At 41.5% G+C, this 25,060-nt stretch overlaps 1 protein-coding gene and 1 long non-coding RNA gene across 2 annotated transcripts in view; one reads left to right on the top strand and one right to left on the bottom strand.

The window, feature by feature from the left end:
• The window catches only part of LOC114255179, a 51,203-nt gene that overhangs the window by 19,940 nt on the left and 6,203 nt on the right, over positions 1-25,060 (top strand). The window lies entirely within an intron of this gene.
• LOC105832313 (junctophilin-1) overlaps positions 461-25,060 on the bottom strand; it is a 40,781-nt gene continuing 16,181 nt past the window's right edge. The window contains exons 3-9 of the mRNA XM_036292378.1: positions 12,191-12,486; positions 11,797-11,964; positions 10,382-11,482; positions 9,342-9,550; positions 8,500-8,637; positions 8,035-8,299; positions 461-6,584 (exon numbers count right to left, since the gene is read on the bottom strand). Of these exons, the coding sequence (XP_036148271.1) occupies positions 6,525-6,584; positions 8,035-8,299; positions 8,500-8,637; positions 9,342-9,550; positions 10,382-11,482; positions 11,797-11,964; positions 12,191-12,486 (2,237 nt within the window). The 3' untranslated portion in view covers positions 461-6,524. The remainder of the gene's footprint in view (positions 6,585-8,034; positions 8,300-8,499; positions 8,638-9,341; positions 9,551-10,381; positions 11,483-11,796; positions 11,965-12,190; positions 12,487-25,060) is intronic.

The following is a 25,060-nucleotide window of genomic DNA, read 5'->3' as shown; positions in this document are numbered from 1 at the left end:
TCTCGTACTTTGCGATTTGAAAACAATTTTTCTGGAAAATTTGCAACTTACAGCTCGCGTCGTTGAGCATAGCCAGTGACGATGCGAATTTTCCTCAATTACCAAACTTTCGATAATCGTATTTGATATCGTTTGCAAATGAGATCAAGTCTGTGCTGCGATTAAATTTTACGGTTAGTCATTTGATTGTCACTTTTGATACGCCGATGTGAAACCAAGCGAACATCGATATGATACACTGTTCTCCAACGAGTCCACGTTAAGTCCGGAATCGTCCCGGAAGCAATCATCGTAGCCAGCTGGCGCTTCCGTTCTCACACCGGGTTTTCTCGTTCCTTCCTTCTTTCTTTCTTTCTTTCTCTTTGATCAGAGCGGAAGTGCCTTCTGAAACTGAAGCGCGAGCGCTGGTGTTCGCATTCGAGGATGGAACCTGGCTTATCTCTCGGTCATTTTTTTTTTCTTCGATCAGTCGATTTCCGGGGCGCGAAAGGGGGCGAATCGAAGTGTGAATTACGGATTCGCGGCCTCCCGGTAAGGAAGCCGGGCCGCAGACTGAACGGCCCTGGCCAGCACGACCGAAAATAGAGCGATGCCCCACTATCTTCGAAATAACTCTGCCGGCGGAGCGTCGCGACGCCAGCCGTGGAGGAGATCTGCGCTCGGGACGCTGCCAGAAGCATGTCGATTCTCCCGTAGCTCTGCGATTTACGGGACTGATTTACGACAGCGGACGCGAAAAGATTTCGCCCGAATCTCGAGAAATCCGGTCCTTTTGCTTCGCTGACGTTCGCGAATTAACTTTGGGAATTTCTCTCCGAAATTTCTCGCTTCACGAGTCTCCTCTCTCTCTCTCTCTCTCTCTCTCTTCCTCAATCTCTTTTCGAAGTGACCAAAGTTATTGAAAAATTTGAAACATTAAAAAAACGTTAGGGGGGGGGGGGAGGAAAAGCAACAAACTCGAAATTACAAAGTTTATCGTACCCCTGCGTGCGAGACAGTCTTACGCAAATCAAGTCCACGTGTGTGTGCGTGTATGCGCGCGCGTCTGCAGTCTCAAATCATCTGACTCATACGTTTGGCATGCGAATATATACGACGGAGGATTTTGGGGATTTTCGCGCGCGCCAAGAAAACGTCCGTCCCACTTATTTGCCTGCAATTTCTTTGTCTGTCGTTTATCGCGTTGCGCAGCCCCCGCGGCGCTGTTGCGGCAGCTCAAGTCGTTACTACCGTTAGCAGTCGTAACTACCGGCGAAGTAATTCGCACCGGCATGGTGCAACGCTTTAATTTGCCTCGCTAATGGCGCGATTATCTCGAGGCAGTCCCCTTATCGAATCCATTGTTTAATCCGGATCAATTAACGCGTGACGCCAAATGCTGTAATATTTTTTTATGGTAGCAATTACATTCATATCGACGCCAATTTACTGCCACGCTATATTGGATTAACGCGTAACGATAAACAATGGCGAGTAATCAGGCGACCTGTCTGCGAAAAGGGAAACCGTTAGTATTTCTTTCTTTCTTTCGTAACTTTCGGAACTTTCCGCGATGCTTTTGCAGGTCTCTGCGATGACACGGCTGTGCTTCAAATGAAGCTTGACAAATTGTAAGAAATGATAATGAGGAGATTAATATTTAAACCGGAATTTCCGCCGCCTCGTTCACGAATTGCATACAATCGCGTGGCACGTTCATTGTTTGCAATTTTTTTTTCGCGAATCTTTGATTGTCCGCAATTTCCATAGAGCTCGTTTGAATATTACGATTGCGCCATTGGATCTTAGAACATTAGCATCTTATTATGTGGAACGTGCACGCACTCAATTGTTTTCTAATACTTCTACTCGATATCACGACTTTTTTCTCAGCAAAGTGATTAATACTTATTATATAGCTTCTGTAAAAAAAAAAAAAAAAAAAAAATAATAATAATAACAGATAGTAAAGGCAATGAGAGATCCAATTTACGCGATGCTCTTTAATCTGTCATCAGCAACAGCTTATACATGGTATACATAAATACATTCAGTACATCGAATCAACATTTGCAATGTCGTTGTTTGGTGAACGGAAAACAGTACAGTTTCTAGTATACATTAAGACTTTCTCCCTTTCTTTCTCTTCGGAATGTAATCTGGACAATTTAGCGATTATGTACGCTATTCTATTTTCGATCCTCGCCTGATCGTCTACAATCTATACGGCTACGTGTCTACAAATAATTGTGCGTCACGCTATAAATAAGAAATCGTGATTAATATCTGACTCGTTGAATTAGTTCTAGAAAAGCTCTCGTAAGGTCAAACGGAACAACGTTTTTCGCTAGGTTGGCACTTGAGTGCGAGATTAAGAAAGGTACTATTTTCAACGTTGACGGAATGTCGATGCCTCTTCTCGCGCCACCTCCTTCCCCGGACTAGTCGCTCAATAGCTCAAAATTCGTCATAAGCGAGTAACTTGTGTGAACACATGGGTAGATTAACGACTTAAGTCAGAATTCAAGTTTGTTTGCTTTGGGAATGTTGCATTTGGAGTTGCAGTCGCGCGTTGTTGCATTTTATTGTATTGTACATTGCATGCGAACCGGCACAAATCGTAAGCTCTTCCCTCACCTCTTTCTTTTTCTGCGTGCAACCTTCGTTATTGTCAAAACCATGATTTGTGACTTAAGGTGTTAACGCAGATATATTACATACCGTTAAGTCGGACCTGTATGAAAATATAGCGAGTATTCCTTCGCAGTTTAATTAAAAATCTCAAATAGTAATACCTTGTTTGTGCGATCCTCATTATATAATTTCTATTAGATTAGAATTCCGATTATACATTAGACCGTTTAAGAATTAGGCTCACAGGTATCGTTGGCAAAAGCGATCATTAAAGATCTTCCGTCCGCTCTTAATCTTACTATCGTACACAATTTCGCCCTGTTATCTGCTCATAAATCGCGTATTAAGCCCTATTTACACGGAACATACTCAATATGTAACCTGGACGTTTTCCTGTACAAAGAATCGTTGGCGTATAAATACATTTCAAAGTTCAAACACAGGCGATCGTAAAACTCGCGTTCTCAGTTCTCCCTTTCCTCTCGAGCGTTTCATTTTCTCTCAGTATATAAAATAGGCTTTCGCACTTCTTCGCACGTACATATCTTTTCCTCCGCGTTAACAGTGGGCGGCAAATTGTTCTACACTTGATGATTCATATGCGTGCGCGACGTGCGTGAAACAAGTAATGTACTACAATATAACGTACGTATATATATGTATATATCGGCAATGACGACTAACAACATCGTAGATGTAATTAGGCTCCTGCGTGCTTAAGGCTCGTTCGTATCGAACATCTCTCTCCTCCGTGATTTACTTTCATTTTAACAAGTTCCCTGCACACGGCGCACAATGGGACGAATCTAGCTGGACAAAACTTGAAAAATTAACATTTTTTTATAAATCAAACAATATGGCAAAGTTATACTTTGTATAATGCAGATTCTATCATAATAAAACAGGTAAAAACGTTTTAATATTGCCATTATACCCACAATTGATTTACAAAAATGTTTATTGAAAAACATTGCATTGTTGCATAAAAACATGCTTCTGTAAATAAATTTTAACAATATTTTACTGTATAATTATATATGTATCTAGTATTATAGAGTAAAAGTTCAACTAAAAAAAAATCATGCCATATAATTGAATTTTTTGTAGTATGTTCGAACACAGTAGCGATGCTATTTTTTGCAACATTGGAGGAGCTTTTTAATTTGGAAGATAACACATCGCCTGATATTGAAATAAAATGATATATAATTTATTTCTGTGTGTTTGTGTTTTGTATTAAAAAATCTGTTTCGTTATTAAGCACGGCACGTTGTAACAAAGTAACTCGTACTACAAATTATAATAAAATTCAGTTGATGATCATTTTCTAAATCTAAATTGGAATTTTGTCCAGGTAGATTTACATTTCATCCCCACTGCGTGGCCACCAAATAAGTAGATTCGAATTCACGACAAGCATGCGTTAGAAAAACAACGGACTCCAACCAGAAAACAGGGAAAAAAAGCGGCATGGAGGTGGATAAGCGAGTCTCATCTTACGTTAGCTTGTACGTTTGCGATCACGGCGCGTAATAATAAAAAATTAGCAGTCTCCCTCTCTCTCTTTCTCTCTCTCTCTCTCTCTCTCTCTCTATCTCTCTGTTTCTCTCTGTAATGTAACAGTACTATTTGATAAGTCAAATGATAAGAGCATTCAGGTTGTGAACACAACATGGTAAAATTGAACTAAAGCGGTATCGATCGCTCGAGTAACCTAGGCGAGAGTAATCTAAGGAGAGGTGGCTTAGAGCGAGAGGGCTCAGAAGAGAAGGGAAGTCGAAAGAAGCTTAAAATATGGTTAAAGAGGGTTAAAATAGAATGGAAGAGAAAAACATGGTCCCCGCCTCCACGCCGCGCGCTAAGGCTTACCTTCCGAGGCCCGTTAATTAGATCGAGTTAATGTGGATGCGATAAACGCGCGCTGGCTTCAGCTCAGCTCCGCGCGCATGTGTTTACATTCGTATATATATATATATATATATATATAAAATGTATGCGCATGCAATTAACGTAGATTGCCTAATGCTCGGTTCGAGTGGCTGTTTGCAAACAAGAAGAGAAAAAAAGAAGAGTCCAAAAAAAAAAGAAACGGAATGTCACATGTAAATGTAGAAGAATTGCGAACGAGGATTCGTTCCGCTTTTTCAGCCGCTCTACAAAGTGGCGAGCCAACTCGCAATATCGCTCCGATTTAGCATGTGTGGTCGGTTTCTATGTGCAAATAACTATACATATACATATACACACATCGTACATATACACAGACATGTCCGTTTATGCTCGTAAGTACGTATTATACTCTCGCGTTCTCCTCCTGCGCGATTTAATAATCTTATTTAACTATAATAGAGAGTGTGTACCGAGCGGATAAAGAATAAATCGGAGGGCATTCAGGTTGCTTCTTCACTCTCTTCGCTGAAAGGAACTGTAGTAGATGTAGTGTTACATTTATTGTTCGTTGAACTGGTCCGTCGACGAAATCTCGCATGTTACCCAATAAGCGCAATAGAGATCGTATCTCTCGAATTGATATACAACGAGGCGACGTTGTCGTGCCGCTGCCAATCCACGTTTTCAAGCGCGCGGTTTGCGAAATCCAGAGATCGCTCTAGCATCACAATTCCGTTTCCCAATAGCGTTTCCTAACGACGGGAGCGATCCTCTTTCGCGACCGAGACACGAAAACACGATCTAAGATACCTCGGAAATCTTTTAAGCTCTCTCCACCTCGTTCTCGTCGGCTACGGCTTCTCATCGTCGTTCACTTAATCCTGGAAATGAATTCGCTCTTTTTATCAGCGATGTCCGTCGCGACGAATTAAACGGCCCATACCGTCTTCCTGCACTCTGAAACTCATTGCGCAATAACGAGGCATTTACATTAGTCGCGCTATTGCCAAACGCCTACCGTTAACACGCAATCGCGCATTGAAGAAAACAGCTTGATAACAATTGGTAATAATAATCTAGGTGATAATAGGCTTTGGTGAAATAATTTCAACTAAATGTTCGGTTAATATAATCAAATATTTAGTGATATTTAATCATTGCTTGGTATAATATTTATTACATCATAGTTACATCAATTGAACATTTGGTTGAAGTTATTTCACGAAGGCTCGATTATTCTCTGACCAAGCTTTCTTTTTCGGTGCGGATTTATTCCAGGATCAACGCTGACGATCGAGTGCCGACGACAACTGCATAACGATTGTTCGCGCGAGTGAACAAATCACGTGTTCACCCGGCTTAGGCCAACCAGTGTTTTCACATAGAAAAATAAGTCTCCCATAAATACGCACTGTCCATTTCGTATGCGCTTCCTTCGACTCTATTATATGAGCGTCTTTATTGTTCGCGGCGTCGGTTTAACAGCTAATAGCGTGATCTACACCAGGTACAAGTAAGTCTTCCCCCCCCATCCCCTTCCCGTCAGACGTTACGTCCCACAACGTAGCACCAAAAAATTTCTCACGAAAAATGTTATCGTTACTATTAGAAAATTCTCCGCGTATTCGCGTATAAGGCCCCACCCTGGAAACCTGCACCCAAGTATCAAGTGCAACGTACTGCGTGCGCGAACCGCGAAAATCCAGCCAGTAATGAACTATCTTTGCCAGTTTAAGGTAACATCGGGCGCGATGCAGAGACCCGTAAATTCATAGAAAAATATCGTCAATGCGCCTCCCCCTCTCCTCCTATATCGGAACTTAATTCGCTCTGAACTATTCAAACGCAGGGGAGTGAGTTGGGCGGAAATGGTGACCGGAACGGCTGCGATTTCTTCTCCCCCTTCCCTTCTCGATTCGACCGGAGATGCGGCGCGAGTATCTCGAAAGCTGCGCTTCCTTGCCAAACTGCGCTATCGCGTAACACATCGCTCTGTTACATTATATTTTATATACTTATACTCATAGGGTTGCGCGGCCCTTTGACGTTGCGGCGAAGGCGGGGACCGTCCGGCTTGCTTCCTGGGATGGCATGCACAGAACACAGCACAAAACGCCACACAGTTACACAGAGAGACAAATAGAGACAGAGAAGAAAAGAGAGGAGAGATACAGATAGGTAAAGTGGCCTAGAGAAGATAAGAGAGTTAGCGAATATATGGTGAGAAAAATTTCGAACGAGGGAGAAAAACGGGAGGAGACAATGGAGGGGGAGGGGAGAGGGTGCGTCGAGAACGCAGGCGGGGTACAAGGAATATATATATATATATCATAGTAAAAAAATACAGTATAAACTCTTTGTGCGAGATAATTGTACTTGGGCTTATGAAAACAATTTTGGGATTGTTCGTCTAGGATTCGCAGCAGAATGACACATGAGGCTAACGTAATGTATTTTTGATGTCATTTTACGGTTATTTCTAGCTCATTCAGAGCTTATGTATAATGTAACCGCCGGATATTATGAATAATCGCTCGCGTTATTATTCATAACTGTTCGAAAATTATTATTCATATTATAATTTGCGGCGATTACATGTATTATGTTCTACCAAAAGTTTCGCAATAAAACATTTGAACGATTAACTTTTAACGACCGGATTTCAAGAGTCGCGTAGATGAATTTCGTTAAGCCTCTCTCGTCGCTTTCTGCTGCGAAGAAAAAATCTTAATATCGTTCGACTTATCTTGAGAATCCTCGTAATGTCGAACGATTGTTATCTTGTTTAACGCATAATGACCGTCGAAGTTATTTCCGATGTCGATCTTGGAAAAGCGTCTCGTTTCGTTTTCTTGGCAGAGTGAAACGCCAAACAAATTGCTTCGTCGAACTTTGCATTATTTTACCCCGAGTCTTTTGTAATTCGCGAGAAATCGACATCAAAATTATATTCGCGATGGAAAATGGAAATTTCTTCCGACACATGAACGTCGCGATTCGCTCGCGGTGTGAATGAACAGCGAGAAACCGTACTGGAAAGATATAGGAGTGGAGGGAAGGGGAGGGAGGGAGACACATTAATTATCTAGAAATGTCGGTGCAACGTACGGTTCAAGTACGATGAATAATAATATTTACATAGGATGAATACAATTTATAAATGCCGTCTGCCCCGATGACGTCAGTGCACAAGATGTCAGAATCCTCTTTATGGAAATCTCTGTCTCCGACTCGAATCGTCAATGTGTCTATGAATATTAAAGCAACGTTCGATCACACAATACTGGAAGGACGCGAATTAGCTGCGGCGCTTCGCAGCACAGATATCCGCGGAATCCGGCATATTCGTAACTTCTTTTTCGAGATGGATGACGTAAGTGCCAAGACGTCTTCGGTGCATAAGGCGAATGTGGGTGCACGTACGTGTGCACGTGTGGCGAGAGTACGTCTCTATATACATATACACAAATATATGTATATGTATATATGTGAAATGGCAAAGAACAAACGCGTGAGAAAATAAGGACTCACCTTCGGCACAATGCCACCGCCGCCGCCGCCGCCGCCACCACCGCCACCACCGCCGGACGGTCCGCGAGCTACGTAGAGGCTCTCGGTGCGCTTAGGCTGCCCAGGACTCGGTAGAATGTCCTGTCCAAGGCCACGGTTTTTCAGGAGAGCTCCCTCGAACTGGCTGGGAGTCGGCGCGGCGTACGTCGGCGTCGCGGCACCGCTACCTATCACGGAGCCGTTCAGCGGCGTCCCCCCTCGTATCGCGCTTGGGGCCCTCGTCGATCTGTCGATCGCAAAGCAAAATGAATCATCAGTGCAGAATCGCGGGATATATCTTGGTTCTACAAGAAGATTGTTATAACAGTCCACTGAATAAAGCTCTAAATTTAGATCTTGCTACGAGTCCATAGTGCGTTTATCATCTTAGGCTATAGACAAAAATAAACGTTCGCAAATGTCAATATACCAATATGTTTTATTCACCTGTCGAGCATATCCGAAGGTGGGTTCGGTATGGTTTTGTCGACGGATGGTTGTCTCGATCCAGTCAATCGGGAATGCGCTCTGGCATAACGATCCTCGGAACTGTCGCGGCTAGGCGGCCTCTTGTAGTGATCGAGCCTACAATGCAGTTGTCGCTTAAACTTCAACTCGCAGGGTAATTGTAAACTCAAAGAAATATCTAAAAAAATTCTTCAACTTGAAAGAAGGAACTTTCTGTTCGGCATTTGTTCGTCTTGATCTTTCGCAGATCATCTTGGGTCATATTGACCTAGATTTATCCCATTTTGCTAATTCTGTTTTAAGTTCGGATATATGAAAGAAGCAAAAGTTTTTCGGGTCATATAATTATATTCCTAAATGTTAAAAGAGTATACCGAAATTTCTTCACTTATAGAGACTTTTTTAGAGACTGAAAACTCTTTGAAAAATTCAATCGTCTACCAATAACTTAGGTAATCTAAAGTAATTTAAAATTATCTAAGTAGTAATAAACAGAGTCTGTAGAGAAATATGTGTGATTTCGAAGATCTTTTCAGAATACTAGAAATGGTCCAATTATCGATAATGTCGCTGTTTTTTTTTCAATTAGAAAATTAAAATTTTCTTTTAATAAGATATCATAACACTTAGTAAGAATTCAAGTAAAAAGTTAAATATATATATATATACAATTATGTAATATAATAAATTATATAATTTATATATTAAAAAAAGAATTTAAGATCGAATTTCAAGTATCTATGACACTGTCAGTACTAGGCTTATTTATCCTACGTGTATTAGCTGGAAGAAAAAGGAGTTCATACAAAAATATGTCAGACCTATCGTTTAGCGTTTGGCCAATGGTGCCAGGTCGATCCTGAGGACTCAGGACTCTACTATTTCTTCGTAAACTCGTGGAACTCGGCGGCCTCGCCGCATCCATGATGTCAGACTGGTATTGCTGCGACGGGTGCGTTTGTTGCGCGTACATCGATTGCGAATTGTACTGATTCATTTGACCAGGCCCATATTGATTGGGTATTATCGTCTGAAATCAATTTTACGTTGCTTTAAAACGGCTCCTGTTACGCTTAATATTATTACACAACATTTAAATATTGCACAGTATTACCGATTGCCTAGAGGCTACTTTGTTTTGAATCCAGAGGAATAGTGTACAATTATAAGCTGATGTTAATTACCGAACAAATACATGGACGGATCTTATTTAAGAATGTCGCTCAAACAATATGTCTATTTTTTTTTAACATTTATCCACGTTTCTGAAAGAAGTGACACTGCTGTCGAAGGATCCTCTTTTGTATCTGTTCGATATGCATTACTAGGGGCTACCAAAATTTTGCAGGCTCATCGGACGACGAGAGTAAATTAATTAATAAAAAAAAAGAAGCAGTGACTTGTTAAATTCACTGTTAAATTAATTGATTTTCAACTAATCTAACATTACTTGCTGTTCCATTAGTTGTCACCACCCAGAACAGTATGAATTGTAAACAGATATAATTGAACGCTGAGGTTGTCGGTAATTAATCATTAGTATTGCAAAACCGTTAAACGCGTGTTAAATTCGCCGCCGAAATTAGACTCGCACGCAGAAACTCATTGAGTCGCTTACACCATAAAATTTCGCACCAAATTCATTCATTTGGGCGAATGTCATAGAATCATACGTAAACGATTGTTGCGGATGCAAGATCTAGAAACAAACAGAGAGAAACACGGCATTGCCGTAGGCACACAAAAGCGGTCGGTAAATCGTAAATCGAATTATTGCGCAACGCGCAAATATTGGGAAAATGCGGGCGCGGAAGCCGAAGAAAATCGAGGGAGAGCAACACACTACGAGTGGCTGCGTCACCTGCTGATTGGGATAAGCCTGCAAATTTTGGAAGTCGTGCGACCCGATCGGTTGCTGCTGTTGCTGTTGTTGCTGTTGATAATCGGGATAGTGCTCAACCTGAGATGGATTGGCCGACTGATACTGCGACTGATACGGATTGTTCTGGCCAAACTGCGGATGCTGCTGCTGGCTGTACTGTTTCGGCTGGTACTGATTCGGTATGCTGTTCGGGTACTGGCTCGTCGGATTCGACAGTACGCTCTGCTGCTGATACGAATACTGATACGGATTCTGACCGGTCAGCGAGGTCTGCTGCGCGTTCAGTTGGTTCATGGACGCCTGGTTTGCCAGCGGCACTTGATTCGGTATTTGGTTTTGCATGGGCGACAGCTGATTCTGCGGCAGCGTCTTCATACTGGTCCTACGTATCGACTGCATCACGCTGCTGGCGGTGTTATTTGTCGCGGATGCCGGCGGGTTCGTCGTCGTCGTCGTTGTCGCCGTCGTAGTGGAGTCGACGGCCAACGAGGCGTTCTTGATCGGCGTGGCACCGCTACTGGGGTGATCCACGCTGGCCGCCTTGTGCAGGATGCTCTTGCCCGGCATGGAGTCCTGCGGCGGCGGTACGTACTTCGGTATCTCCCTGTTCCGCAGCCTCTCTAGGCCCGGCTGCCGGAAGTCCGGTGCGAATTGCCTCGCCGTTTGCTGCGCCAGCTCGGAGTCTTCCCTGGCGTGTTCGGCGGCGATATCAGCTAATTCCGCCTTACCGCGCGCCGTCGCCGTCCTGGAGATGGCAATGTCGGCCTTTTGCAGGGCGATCTTGCTCGCCCGCTGAGCTGCGTTCACCGCCGCCTCTATCCTTTCGCGAAACTTGGCGGACCTGATTAGGAAGAGGTGCTTCTTCTTCTGGCTGGTGATTAGCACGTTGTTCTTGTACTTTCCTTCCTCCTTGCTGCCGTCGCGGAACGTGGTGACGCCGTAACCGTATTTGCGATTGTTGAACCACTCGCCCTCGTATCGCAGCCCGTCGCTCCTCTCGGATATGCCGAAGCCGGTCCTCTTGTCATTCTTCCACTCCCCCAGGTACGTCTCGGTCACCGACGCGTCCATCTGCTCGTCCTGCGAACCGACGTCGTATGATCAGGACTGCCAGTTCTGGCCTTCGAGCAGTATACGCACACAAGCGACTCGCCGTGTCCACGTACGCTAAACGCACATGGACACGGCGTATTGTTATAGACGTCGGTTGTCCCGTGATTAACCGCACGTTATACCGATTTACTTTAATTCTTTTGAAAATTGTACTGGACGCATATTAACTTTACTGTTAGCGCATCTCTCGATACAATTGGTATAAGCGGATTTAATGGTCGCGGAAAAAATGAAATTAAAATCCGATTAGAAGCTGAGAAACACGTAAAACGTAAACCCACCTCGATGACAAAAGACGCATTGCTGTCCGTGTGAACCGACGCCGAAGCCTGACTCTGCGAGCTCTCGGTCGACATCCACGACGCCGAGCTGGCGTTACTTCTGATACTACCGCCAGTACCGCGCTTCTCCAAGTCTCCCGTACTCCTCTGCTTTCGTATTTTGAGACCCTGTCGACAGAATGTTGCTCTAGATAATTCTGCCGCTATTTCTCGTTTAATGGACGATCTTCATAGTCTGATATTACATTTAAGGTTGTCTTAAATACGATTGTTATTTCATTCATTGAACGGAGCCTTAAGATTTGAGCCATAGATTTAAGACAATCTTGAATTTAGAATTAAACTATGAATTCCGATCTAAGAATCTCGTTTGCGGTCCTTAAGGACATCTTACCGAAAGAATACCCTTCTTCAGGGACTTTTCGGTGAGGCTCTTTCTCCGGGCGGGCGGATCGTCGCTCCTGGCTTTTAGGACGAATCCCCCCCGGCTGTCGTCCACTCGTCGGTCCCTCCTGTCGGTAGGCTCCGGCGTCGGGGCGACCGCCGGTCCGCCGTCGGCGCTCCTTAACGACGTCAAGGATGCCCTCACTTGCTTCGGAGGTTTGTAGTGGCTGGCCAAACCGAACGGCGCGCTCGCTCTCACCCCATAACCGTGCCGCATCCCGCGGAGCCATTGGCCTTGATAAGTACCTACAAGATCATCCCGTGTAACGCAAACAGAAATAGAAACGGGAGTCGGAGGAGGTGGGACGTTCCCATTGGCGGATTACATGCCATCGCGTCCATTAGGACTGATAGAATTATTTTTCATGGAGTTAAAACATAAATCTCTCCACGTGACTCAATATACTTTATTACGAGATTCTCAAGTGTTACGCTGAAGCGAAAGTTTCGTTCGTCTCTTTCTTAAATTTTATATTAAATAAGTTGGAAACATGATGTTCTTCTTGAAGAGAGATGATTGAAAAAATTTCTTTCCTTCTTTTTTTAATAAAAAAAGAACTTATTGAAGGTTTTACCTTTGACTTTGCTGTAACTTTTAAACCTTATTTGACAGATCATTATGTATTAACCCTTGCAAAAAAGATAAAGTTACCTTTGTTACTATAATTTCGAAGGACCGTTACAATTGTGATTACCATATTTTTAAAAACGAACACTTCACCGTTGCGGTAATATTTAACAAAGTTTTGCGATCTTGCGATAAAATATTTCTTCAATCTTTTTGTGCTGTGTGAGCACTTTTTTCTTCGGATGATTGAGCGGACACGTACGCGAAGTAACGCGAGAAATTCGTCGGCAACGCGTCAGAAATCGGAAGTGGCACGTCAGTCGATTACGACGAATCCCCGGGGTTGGTTGCCCACACTCGGCAAATAAGATGTATTGTTTTTGCCAAAACGTGACCGTGTTTCAAAATGTTTCGCGTGAGTCACATAGCGTGCGAGGCGAGCGGTTACGCGCGCCCCGCTCGGGGATGGAATGCGTCCAGTTGCGCGTGTGGGTGCGTGCTCTTTCGGGGAACGTGCGAATTCCGAATTGATGAAAAAAAAAAAAGGGAATCGCCGGAAAAAATCGGACACGCGGATTCCGCGCGAAAGACCCGCGCGCCGAATTCCTTCGTGACAAATTGACGATGACGTCCCACGTATGTCGCGACTGCCCGTACAATTTGCATAGTTTGTTTTTCTGCTTTAATAACCGTCATATGTTACATTATTATTATGCATTATCGCTTCCATCTTTTAAGTCATTGTCGGGCCTCAACGACAGCACGCAACTTGCGGCATTCATTGCGCGACATTGCGAGCGCCGACTGTGTTCCTTCGACAGAATATTATTCCATTCCGCGTTAATTAAATCGCGTCCTGTACAAGGTACAGGAAACTTTGGGGTCGCAAAGTTTCGGCCAACGACATTTATTGACATGTAAAGTTGGTTGTATGCATCGCGGCGACGCGTCGACGTTTCGGTATTGCCCTCGAACGGGACACATCACACCTTTCTTCCCAGTTCTCTGACACAATTCAGCCGTGAATGTATACGAGATGTCCTATTAATATTATATTAATAGTAGGTCCTTTCAATTTTCAGTTTCGATGCTTTTTACCGTATATGATTATTAATTTTTTTAAATATTGACGTAATAAAATTCAATGTACATAAAAATATAAATGGATATGGAGAAATGTTTTTAATATTAATATAAATTTTCCAAAAAAACATTCCCTTATTTTTCGAAAACTAAACATATTGCATTTTATTAGTAAAGCATGATCTGTTGAGATATCTGCTGTTGAGATTAAAAAAGTAGAAACTCATAGTTCATTCAGCTATTTTTGCTTATTTTATGAAAAATGTAATTATTGCAAAATTCGGAACGATATTAGAAAAAAATGTTACATTATTTGATATGTAGAAGGCATTTTTTAGTTTGTATTTTTGTGTCCGAAGTTTTATTTTCATGTTCTTTTTCAAGCAATAATTTAATTCAAACATTTACAATAATAAACTTACAAAAATAAAGTAACATACACCGGTATTGACTACCTTACTCTAATAATAAAAAGGATTAATTCTTTTTGTCGATGGCCCGTTCATTGCAGTCCTTTGCATTTTATTTGACGTCAATTCCGTAATTAAATTTATACAAAAATATAAATACAAAGGAACACGATATAATTTAAAGCTAACAATATTAAGCGAGACATTTGGAAATTGTGTGGTTTGTTGTTACTATAAATCTGTCAAAGTTAACGGTAGAATTAATATCTAAAATTAAAGATCTGTTCCGCAAACGGGGAACCTTCCGTCGAATTCCTGTTTTGTGGAATCATACGCGGATTTCATTTCGTCGAGGAAACTGTCATTAGCAGGCGCGGGCTACGATAAGTCGATGTAGATACCCTATATATGGCGACGCCAGGCGTCTCCCCTCTTAGCGACGCGACGGCGGAATATTATTTCGCTATCGTTTAAGCAAGTGGGTCACGCGGCGGTTCTCGGCGTTCACACAAGACGCCCAATGTACACGAACCTTCGAAATTGCCGTCGCAGCGCGGCTGCGGTGGCGGCGGCGGTGCCAGTCTGAATGCATACCGCACGTTTTTCAATTAATTTTTAGGCACAGTAGCGAACCGTGTACGCCACCATCGTGAAAAGCACGCGAGCACGTGTGCGTTACGTGCCTGTGAACGTTCAAACGTTACGCTTCCCCGACACTATTCACGACAGAGAAATCTTTCTGCGTTATGAGGCTGCGCCTCATCGTCCTCGGGTCCGGGGTATTGAGTTCTTTTTTTTTTTACTCGGAGATTTTCTCGCGGAAGATTCGCACACGTGGCTATTCTTACGGCGCGAAAGAGATCGTCTCAACCGAGGAAGTTGACTTCTTCATTTTCAAAGAGGACTATTATATGAAAGTTTTTCTATTTCTTTTTGCTCTTGTTTGCGACTTTTCAGCCCTGAAGCAGGCGCAATAAATTTTTTTTTTACGCTCTGACATGCGTTCTTCATTTTAGAGTTTCAGATTTTAATGCATATTTATTTATTTATAACGTGCGACTCTGCATTGCAAATTGTTTGTAATGTCAAATTTATTCAATTTGAAATTTTAATTGGTCACCATTATTCCCACTCGATATGTCTAATTAATTTAAACAATAAAATTAAACAATTTCACAAAAACGGATGTGTTTAATTTTGTAATATTAAAACGTTATATTTTTGACTGTTTTTTAAATACTTAAAAATATTTCATGTTTCAACAGTATTTAGATTTAAAACACTAAAATGTATAAAACGCTTTTCTTCTAAATCAGCTAAATATTGTTAAAATTTAAATACTGCACGCTTCTCAAGTTTATTTTTTCTTAATTAACGACAACAAATTTTTGGTTGTAAATATTTGAATTACGATTCTGAAATTGACTGAAAAAAATAAATGTAGCTTGTGAGCAGCTTATGCATCAAAAGCGATCCTATTTTGTGACAGTTTTAGGTAAATAACTTTTAAAAGAGTAAATGGATTCAAATAAATTTTTTCACAAATATTCATTGAATTTTATTAGTATAGGTATGTATGTAATGAGTTAATTTGTAATGTTACTTTTTCATCAAATTTTTCAATAAGATTTACAAGACAAGATTTTATTTTAAAATTTGAAAACAACCAAAACATTTAATAATTTTTTAACCGATAAGAGAATTATGCTCAAATTTTACACAAATACTCAGGTATAATAATAAAGAATAATCTATGAAAATTTTAACTTTTTGATATATTTTTTAAATACTTAAAAATATGACCTATACATCCTTAAAACTGAAATGTTTAACAGCTTTTAATAGTTATAAATCTAAACACCCTTTAAAACTTTAAATATAAATTTTTTATTTATAATTAAAACATTTCTAAATATTTAAAAAACAGACAGAAAAAACATGTGTTTTTATAATTTTATATAATTATTCGTATTTACATCTAGCTTGACTTATACATTCCTTTTTTAATCGTTTCAAAGTCTCAGTTGTTAATTATTTAATAGTAAAACATTTTAATATCTCAAAATAAATTTTAATATTTTAAAACACTGTTTTTAACTCTAGAAATGGTAAATTTTACTCAAATTTATTATTTATTCCAGATCCATTATTAATATAATCGATTATTTTAAAACTAATCAACTCAACCACAAATAGATGATTAGATGAGGTCCTTTCCTTTTAATACGATATGTTAAAATAACAAATTTCGACACACGAAAATTAAAAATAACGAAATGTTATTTAATCCAAGAAATTGGATTCTTATTTGATTCTTTAATATTTAATAGTGTAATGTACATTCGTCGTGTTAGTCTCTCGTTAGTCTCTCGAGAGTTTGCGCTGGCACAGTTTTAGAAACCGTTTTTTTTCCCTCCTTCTGTTCCTGTCTTCTTCTTTATCCGAAAGATTTATGATTTTAAGCTCGCCGTACAAATTTATGAATCGATTTGGGAGGCATCCACTTTGTGCAGACCGTTTCGCGTTATCGAGGTCAGTTCGGGTTGTTAGCCGCATGGAGACAATCTAGCACGCGAAGAGAGTCTCGCTGGTCCCCTGCGCGTTCTCCTCGGGGACGAATTTCGAACAAACGCGGCTCTCGAGAGCCGCGAAAGACGTCGCTGGAGTGCGACGGAGACATTAACGGTGAATAGCACTACACAGTACATCAAGTAAGCGGAAAAGTGGATCGCGCCACAATATATCGATTCGCGTATCCGTCAGCAACGACCCAGATTAATTATTGTCGAGCTTCTAATTCTCATCGTGCTAATCTGCGCCGGCGACGGTGTTGCCGTTCTCGTGAAAAATCGTCTCGACGAGCGAGCACGGTTTCGTAAGTTAAACTTTGCAACTTCTTCGACAATGCAAATCGTCCCTCGAAAATTTCTTCCCGATATACCGATATCGCGCGCATCAATTATGAATCGGGAGATTTCCTTTCGAACCGATGCCTCGGGTAACCTAACGATTTACCATATATTTGCACATACGCATTGTTTTTGCGAATCGTGTTTAGCGAGGCGTCGTTGCATTTTTTTTGCATTTATCACGTTTGTCGCGACACGCGTGGGACGATCGATAGTCCCCACAAATTTCATTTCCTGGTAGTGGTGTATACTGGTAGCGCACAAGTCGTGTTTCAACGAACGTGGAACGGGTCTAACACGGAATAGAGGGGTCATCCTCTGGCGTATATCTGTCATGTAGGAGGCACGAAATGGGAGCCTTTAATCCAAACCCCGAGCGCGGTTTTCGCGCCCCCCCATCGATACCCGTCGTGAAAAATAATCGGTAAACTTGGCGTTTCGAAATTTATTGGCCGACATCCACCGGTCGATATGAAGCGTTCGCTTTCCCTTTAAAACACGGAGAGTCGTACGGCGGCTACGAGTGGCCGGACTTTCTGTGTCGGTGGATTTAAGCGACCGAGATGAAACGGCTGTTAGAACGAGCTCTGGGGGGGTGAAGCGAACGTGCTGTACGGTCCTGATTCGCTACATGGCACTGGCTAGCCTGCCTGAAATAGCACGGCCATCTTCCGAGGTGGTGGTCGGTTGCACGTGCATCGGGGACGCGTCTCGGTGTTGGTGAGAATTGGCCGTGCAAGCGTATTTCGGTCCGCAGCCTCCACCAGATTGTTGCAAACCACCCTAACGGGTCCGTCGGTCGTCCGTCCTGACTGTCTTTTAGTTACGTACCTCTACCTGAGGGGCGGGTCGCGGGTATTCTGGGGGGGAATATATGTTCCTTAAAAGGAAAAAAAAAGAAGAACCACCGGACGATATCTCATCTATAATTTGTCTATCTGCTTTTACGTTGGCCTCGCGTATCACACAGGTAAAACTTCGCACCGAGACTTTTTCGCGGCTCTTCAGAATTCCTTTCGACCGCTTTAAACTTTAACAAGGCTAACATGTAACTTATCTCCAATGGATGAGCTCCGGTTTTTTTTTTTTCGAAATTTTTGCACAAGAATAGCAGAATTAAAAATAATTCGTTCACGTCTTTCCATTTTATGCTCCAAATCATTTAAAAGTTACTACTCTTTCAATTTTCATTCTCACATCTGTGATTAAAATAACAAAATTAGAGGGGTGTGAATCAAGCACTTGTGAGGTCGAATCTTTGATAACACGTTCGAAATCGAACTGAATCGAATCTGACAATTTTCATGTCGAATCAAATCGAATTGAATTCAAATCAAATTTCTCGGATTTACATTGCATGCCGTGATGTCGCGCGTGGTTCCGTGTGAAAACGATCGACTCATAGTCAACAGATATTTTTTGAAGCTACGTCAAAGTCTGCGGATTTGGGGCCGTACCAAGTCTGTGGTTGGATTAAGGAACTAGGGTCGTAATAAACCTAAGAATCTAAAGTTATATCAAGTCAAAATAAGGTCTAGAGGCAATGCTGAACTCAGGCCTCCTATTAAGACTTGGATTAAGCATAAGGAAAACTTAGCGGGGGTCACAGAGGAACTCTTTAGGTATAGGGTCTAGACTCCCTAGCGTCTAGACTCTAGACATTTAGGGACTGAAATTGTCTCATTTCCCGCTTCCATTACTGTATTACATGCTAATTTAAACGTAACAAGGTACTTTTAATGACATTGCAGATTCTTTTTAATAGACGAGAAAATTATTCACAAGAAATTGTTACGAAAAAATAATGTATTAAAAAATTATAATAAATACTAGACAATAAGTGAATACAAATTATCATGTTATTATCAAAGTGATGGTATTCTAATGCACTGCTTCATTAAGAAAGTATAACTTAATGGAACAATTCTTTCCAAATTTTGTTCTAAGCTTTATAAAATTACGATACAAATCTATAAAATGTTGAAACAAATTTAAACAATTGTCCATATAAGTCATATACACACATTTTTAAATAGTTTATAAGACTAAAAAATAATTTGACAGAAAAGTTTTTAAAAAAGCGACAGACAATCTGATATAAAAATTGGTATGTGCTGATACAAGATTGGTCTCGTGGGAGTATAAATGAAACAATCAAAATAGATGATTGATCCGAAACAAAACTGTTGATGACTCAAATCCGAACTATTCACACTTTTAATAATTAAAAAAAAAATTTAATACAAGATATAGAATTTTGTGATCGCTGATTATGAAAACCTTTACATTATATTATAATTTTTTTACGTATTAATTACGTATTTTATTTACAAATATGAGGGTGAAAATTGAAGAAGTAGTAACTGCCCTTAAGAAAAGGGGAAAAAAATTGAGAACGAGATAAAATATTTTTCGTAATTCTAAATTTGTACCGAGTTTGAAAAAAGTCGAATTGCATCCGCTTGAACAGGCGCTCACTTGTTAGGATTTCATTATACATAGGCACGATTAATATTATAAAAAACTGCCGTCCCTTTCTTTTTTTCTTGCGATCGATCGAGATGAATGGGACGCGTAAGAAATATGGAGCAAGAACCGTGCACTTCCGTTCGAGCGTTGCCATTTACGTTTATGACGTAATACGTGCCGAGTAATGGTACGTGTCGGCTAAAAGCCGTTTGTTTCGAGAAACGGCAGGCTACTTTCTTATTGATTACAATATTCGTGCATCGTGTACTGCGGCTTCGATCCGTGCGCCGTGCATGCTACACGTATGATTACATAGCTGTGCATCGGGTTGCCGAGCGTAGCGTCGCGATAACAAAGTGATATACTTTTCCCTCGCCGCGCGGTCTGGCCACTTGAAAAGTCTACCGAAATGTTGTCGCAATACTATCGTCAGTCGAACCGAAAAGTAAAGTCTAGCTTGTTCTCAAACTTCACGTTACGAATGACGTGACAAAAATTTTCGTTTCGCGATTAGATAACTCGGACGGACTGTGCTGTTTTCACATCCGGGCCTATCTTTAATAGCTCCCCGATTATTCCGTCCTCGAGCCATTGTTGTTATTGTCTTCGGATTCACGGCTGTCCTTGGCATTAATTAAACGCCCGTTTAAAAATTCGCAGCGGCCTTTTTTTCGCACGCAACACACGGCGGCGTCGGCGGATTCTCGTGTGACGTAAGGCGCGTGACGCCAGGAAAAATCAGGAATAACAGCCGAGCCGCGTAAAGTGGGTAAAAGCGGCTCATCAAGGTAAACCCACGCCGGTGTAATATTAACAGCTCCGTATCCCATATACAGTCGCTATTTGCATAAAGGGTTGCGGCACGCTCGCCGGGGGAGGCAAAAAAAAAAAGTAGATTACGCGGCCTTCCGTCGCACGGGGTGCGCGTGCGCAAAATTGTTCGACTCTTTCCACTTGTTTTTACACGACGTAGAACGTCGTTCCCGTTGTGCACATTACGACGATCTATTTAATATTATTATGCGACAACCTGTCGGACGATTCGCGCGATTTGTAACTCAGTTGCGCAGGGGTCTCGGGGGTGCCACTATATTCTTTCCCCCGTCGATCTCGTAGCGGAATAAGGTATATTGTATGCTATAATCCTGAAGATCCCGAGGGGACATAACCGCCTCGTACAGAAACGTTCCAATTTATACAGGACGGTTCGTTACACATACATTACTGTCCTTCTTCTGGACATATCATTTTAATGTCGTTTTAGGGATTTTAAATCGAATGGAAGTCACGCGACTACTCATTTTCTTCGTCTATAATTGCACATACAGCTAGTAGGCCGTTATTAGTAATATAAAATATTACAGCTAATCGATATTTACACAAACACATCAAGATGACAAGAGAAAAACGTTTCATAACACAAATGTATTTGCAGTAGCAAAAAAAAAGAATTTCATCATTGATTGTCTTATGTAAATGTAACATAGAATTGCAATCGCGGAGAGCACAGCAAATGCATTAAATGCAACAATTTTCTGCTAAAAATAATACGGCAATTGATAACAGCGCGCAGAAAGGGACATCTAATAGCAATAATTGCAACTCATTTCATTACATGATAGCGTCTCTGTAAAAAGATATCGATCGTCCGTTATACCCTAGATTTTACTATCATGTTTAAATTAATTTGTACACGTTAGAACTAAAAATATTTTTACTGTTAAAATATTAAAAATACGTTTATTTTTGCCTTCGAACTCGGTTTTAAAGATTCGCCTTTTCGAGGAATCATTTTGTTAGAATGTGGCTGGAAAATCTCTCATAATTCTACGCCTTTTATTGTATTGTGTAGTTTTTTAGCTTGTCAGAAATAGAATTTCGCCGCTGTCCGTCTGACGGTGGTGGCACGTACAGCTCGCGAGTAAAGCCCGTAAGACGTTTCTTTTTACAAGATATTTTTGAAACGTTGTCGCAATATTGCTGAAATAATATTTCGAAAAAGAAATTCGTGCCATGCGAGAAGCTTTACGTCACTTTACGTCTCGAAGTGGGAAACATTCTATGTAAACGCAGGATATTTGTCCCTTTATTAAGTCACGGTGTAATAACGAGTTTGTGCTTTCTCAGGCCATGATAACGATCTATTTTCCTTTCCGACGTTCTTTTCCTTTCGCGCGATGATGTCTTCCTTCCCCGTTACACTCTAATTAAATTCCGACGTGTCGCAACGCGTACCCGAGCGACTTGCCGCGGATGTTCGCCATTCCTCCGAAATGATTATCGGCCCATAAATTATTTCGCGTTATCCGGCGACTCCTGCAGCCCCCGCGCGACGCGCACGCGCGAGCTTCCGAGGATGAAAGCGCGCATCCTATCGTGAGATCGCGGCCAAGTCACGGGCAATTTATCAGGAAGGCGTGCGGACGGTTCAAGAAGTCTATTAAACACGAGGGTCTGGAGAGATTAATATGAAGAGAGGGGGTAGGGGGGGGGGGTGAGGACAGGGGATATGCTGTTACACATCTTACCCTCTGTCCTCGCTTTCCGAAGCTCGATCGACAGCGAGTTCTCGCGCGCTCGCGCCAACGCGCGCACGCGTCGGCGTCGGTATTTATAAATAAATACCTCGGCCACGTGCCATAGAGAAATGGAATGGCGTTCGGAAAGTGCCTTAACTCGATCGAGAAGTTTAAAACGAGCGTACGTATGCGCGTACGTACATATGTGGGAGGCGCATTAAGGTGAACCGCGAGAAAAGAGAGAGAGAGAGAGAGAGAATAGGGGAAAAATGCGTCTATAAATTATTTTTTTAGCAACGAGCCGCCCTCGGCTGTACGTTCGAGCCGCGAAAACACGTAAGATCATTCCACTCGCCCATCGCGCGATGAATCACTTGTTACTTTCGGCCATTCATATCCATAGGGCATATCCGAAGTTTTCGAAGAAATCTGACGCGCGGATGACGTATCGCGACGGAAACGAAACGCGGGACCGCGAAATGTGTAACCTGCGAGAAGACATCCGGGCTCGAAGACCTTATTCCTGAGCATCGTGCGTGTCTTCCGCGCGCACGATCCTCTTACGTGGTACGGGCTTCCGAGAAAAAAGATCAATGATGCAGGGCGGCTCGGTGAAGAAAATAAAGTCGAATACCTACGACCTTCCCCTGCTCATCCTCGCGTACCCATAGAGCACAGAAAGTTCGCAGATATATTTTATTGCAAGACGGCAACGTTGCAAATATTATTGCAATATTTTGCAATGGTAAAACGTCCGCCTTTACACTGAGAAAAATAAGCTGTTGATTTAACGAAATTTTTCAACTTGATTAAGTTTATTTAATTCAAATATTTATGAACTTCAGTCAAATATATTAAGATTTGATTTATAATTCAAATATTTTATGTATTTAAGTTAAATGAATAAATACTTGAACTTATGAGAGAAATTTAATTGAGTTGAAAAATTTAGTCAAATTAACAAAATTTTTTTCTCAGTGTAGAAATATTGCAGTACAGTGTAGAACTATTACAGTACAATGTGTTTCTGATAAAGTAAGGTGTTATTATATTATATTGTGACACATATAACTTTCAGGAATATCATACATCTCTCTGAATTAAATTTTACACGGAAAAACCAAAAATTTTTTAATGTATCTCATTTACTTTGACTCACCTCTTGAAGGAATTATTTCGTCTAAATGTAGGCGAAAAATCTAAATGTTATGATTCCTATTCTATCTTGTGTGGTTTTTTAGTAACAAGAAATAGAATTCCGTCGCGACAGTGCGTACTGATACTCGCGAATAAAGCGCGTAAAGGGCATTATTTTTTTTTTTACAATATTTTGAAACGCATTCTTGCGACTTTGCTGAAATAATATTGCAAAAAGATCTTCGCAATAAGCAATGCTGGTGCAAGCTTCTGTGTTATACTTTATGTAGCGTCGTATACTGAAATGCGATACTTCCGCCCGTATACTTCTGCTTCCAGAAATACCCCCTAGCCCCCGGAGCCTTTAATTAAAGGACAATAATTGCGCGCGCGTTAATCTTTGTGCCTCGGCGCCGATAAATCTCGACGTTTACTCCCCTTCGTGGCGGTGGTCGAGATCAACCGTTGGCACGGCGTTCATCAATTTAGAGGCAGTTTCGCTGCGCGTGCACACAAGTTACGTCGCACATTTTTTTCAAAGGCATCATTAAGAGGGGTTATGTTAATTCGCGCGGTTAAAGGCCGGCTCGCTCTTTGCACTCGGAGGAAATAATTCATTTCAGCAGGAAACAACTTTTTGGGGAGGAGGGAGTGCACGATCATGGCCATTGTCCACGTGATCGAGGAGAGGTGTTTCTTTATTTAGGTAAAATATATAACCGGATGGCAGTTTCCACCGTTTGCACAGTGAGGAGTGGCCACATACATAATTGTATTAATTCTAAATTAATTACCGCGGACTGGAATTACGGCCATAACGACAATCGCTCGTTCGAGATGTAATTACGAGACGAAAGATATTATCGTTGCGTAATGATTATGCAATTTACTCGGCACGCCGTAAAGCGATGCAATTAAATGATAAGCACGAACGTCGTGTCAGTTTGTATATTCGTCAATTTGAACGGAAAATGGAGATACGGAGTCCTCTGCAGTCACACGGGGAATCACGCGCGACATATTGCGTGAATTTTACGAAAACTGCCAAACCGGGGCAATTCAAGCTCGTGAAATGTTGAAATATAAATAAAAAAAGTGATATATTTCGAGCAACGTAACGTCGACGCACGGTTTCCATTTAAAGACACACAGCGAAATACGGTTTGCATGTTTGCATACGATGCGACGTCGATGCCATTTGTAGCCCAATTTCACGTGTCGCATTTTGTTGCACGTTAAAAGAGGCGAGCACTTGCCGAAAGTATATACATACGTGGGAGTACACGATAGAGAGCGTGTAATTTACGCGCATCTACGCGCATCGACGATTAACCTTAATTTGGCCGCAAGAATTTCTCGGAAGGTGTAAAACCGAGAACCAATTCCAACTATCGTCCGAACGATATTCAAATTTACTCGAAAAATCTCCCTGCTAACGATAGCAAAGCCGCCAACTTAAATATTCAGAAAACTCTTTCGCGCCCACTCTTCTCACCCTTCTATCCCTGTCGGTTATAAATTAAATGGAAATTAGATGATTAACGTGTGTTTGGATTAATATTTAGCATCATTACGCACGTTACGTAAATGCGATCATGAAAATGAAAATGAACGAATTACTCCGCGGACAGGTTGTAAATATTGACTGGCGATGTGAAATGACAGGCGGAAATTCGTGACGGAAAATGCATCGGAGATGCGTGGTTTGTGCGGAGGTCGGGCGGC

Source organism: Monomorium pharaonis, chromosome 9 (assembly GCF_013373865.1).
Source record: "Monomorium pharaonis isolate MP-MQ-018 chromosome 9, ASM1337386v2, whole genome shotgun sequence".
NCBI classification, from domain to species: Eukaryota; Metazoa; Arthropoda; class Insecta; order Hymenoptera; family Formicidae; genus Monomorium; species Monomorium pharaonis.
This window is presented reverse-complemented; position numbering and strand designations above follow the sequence as displayed.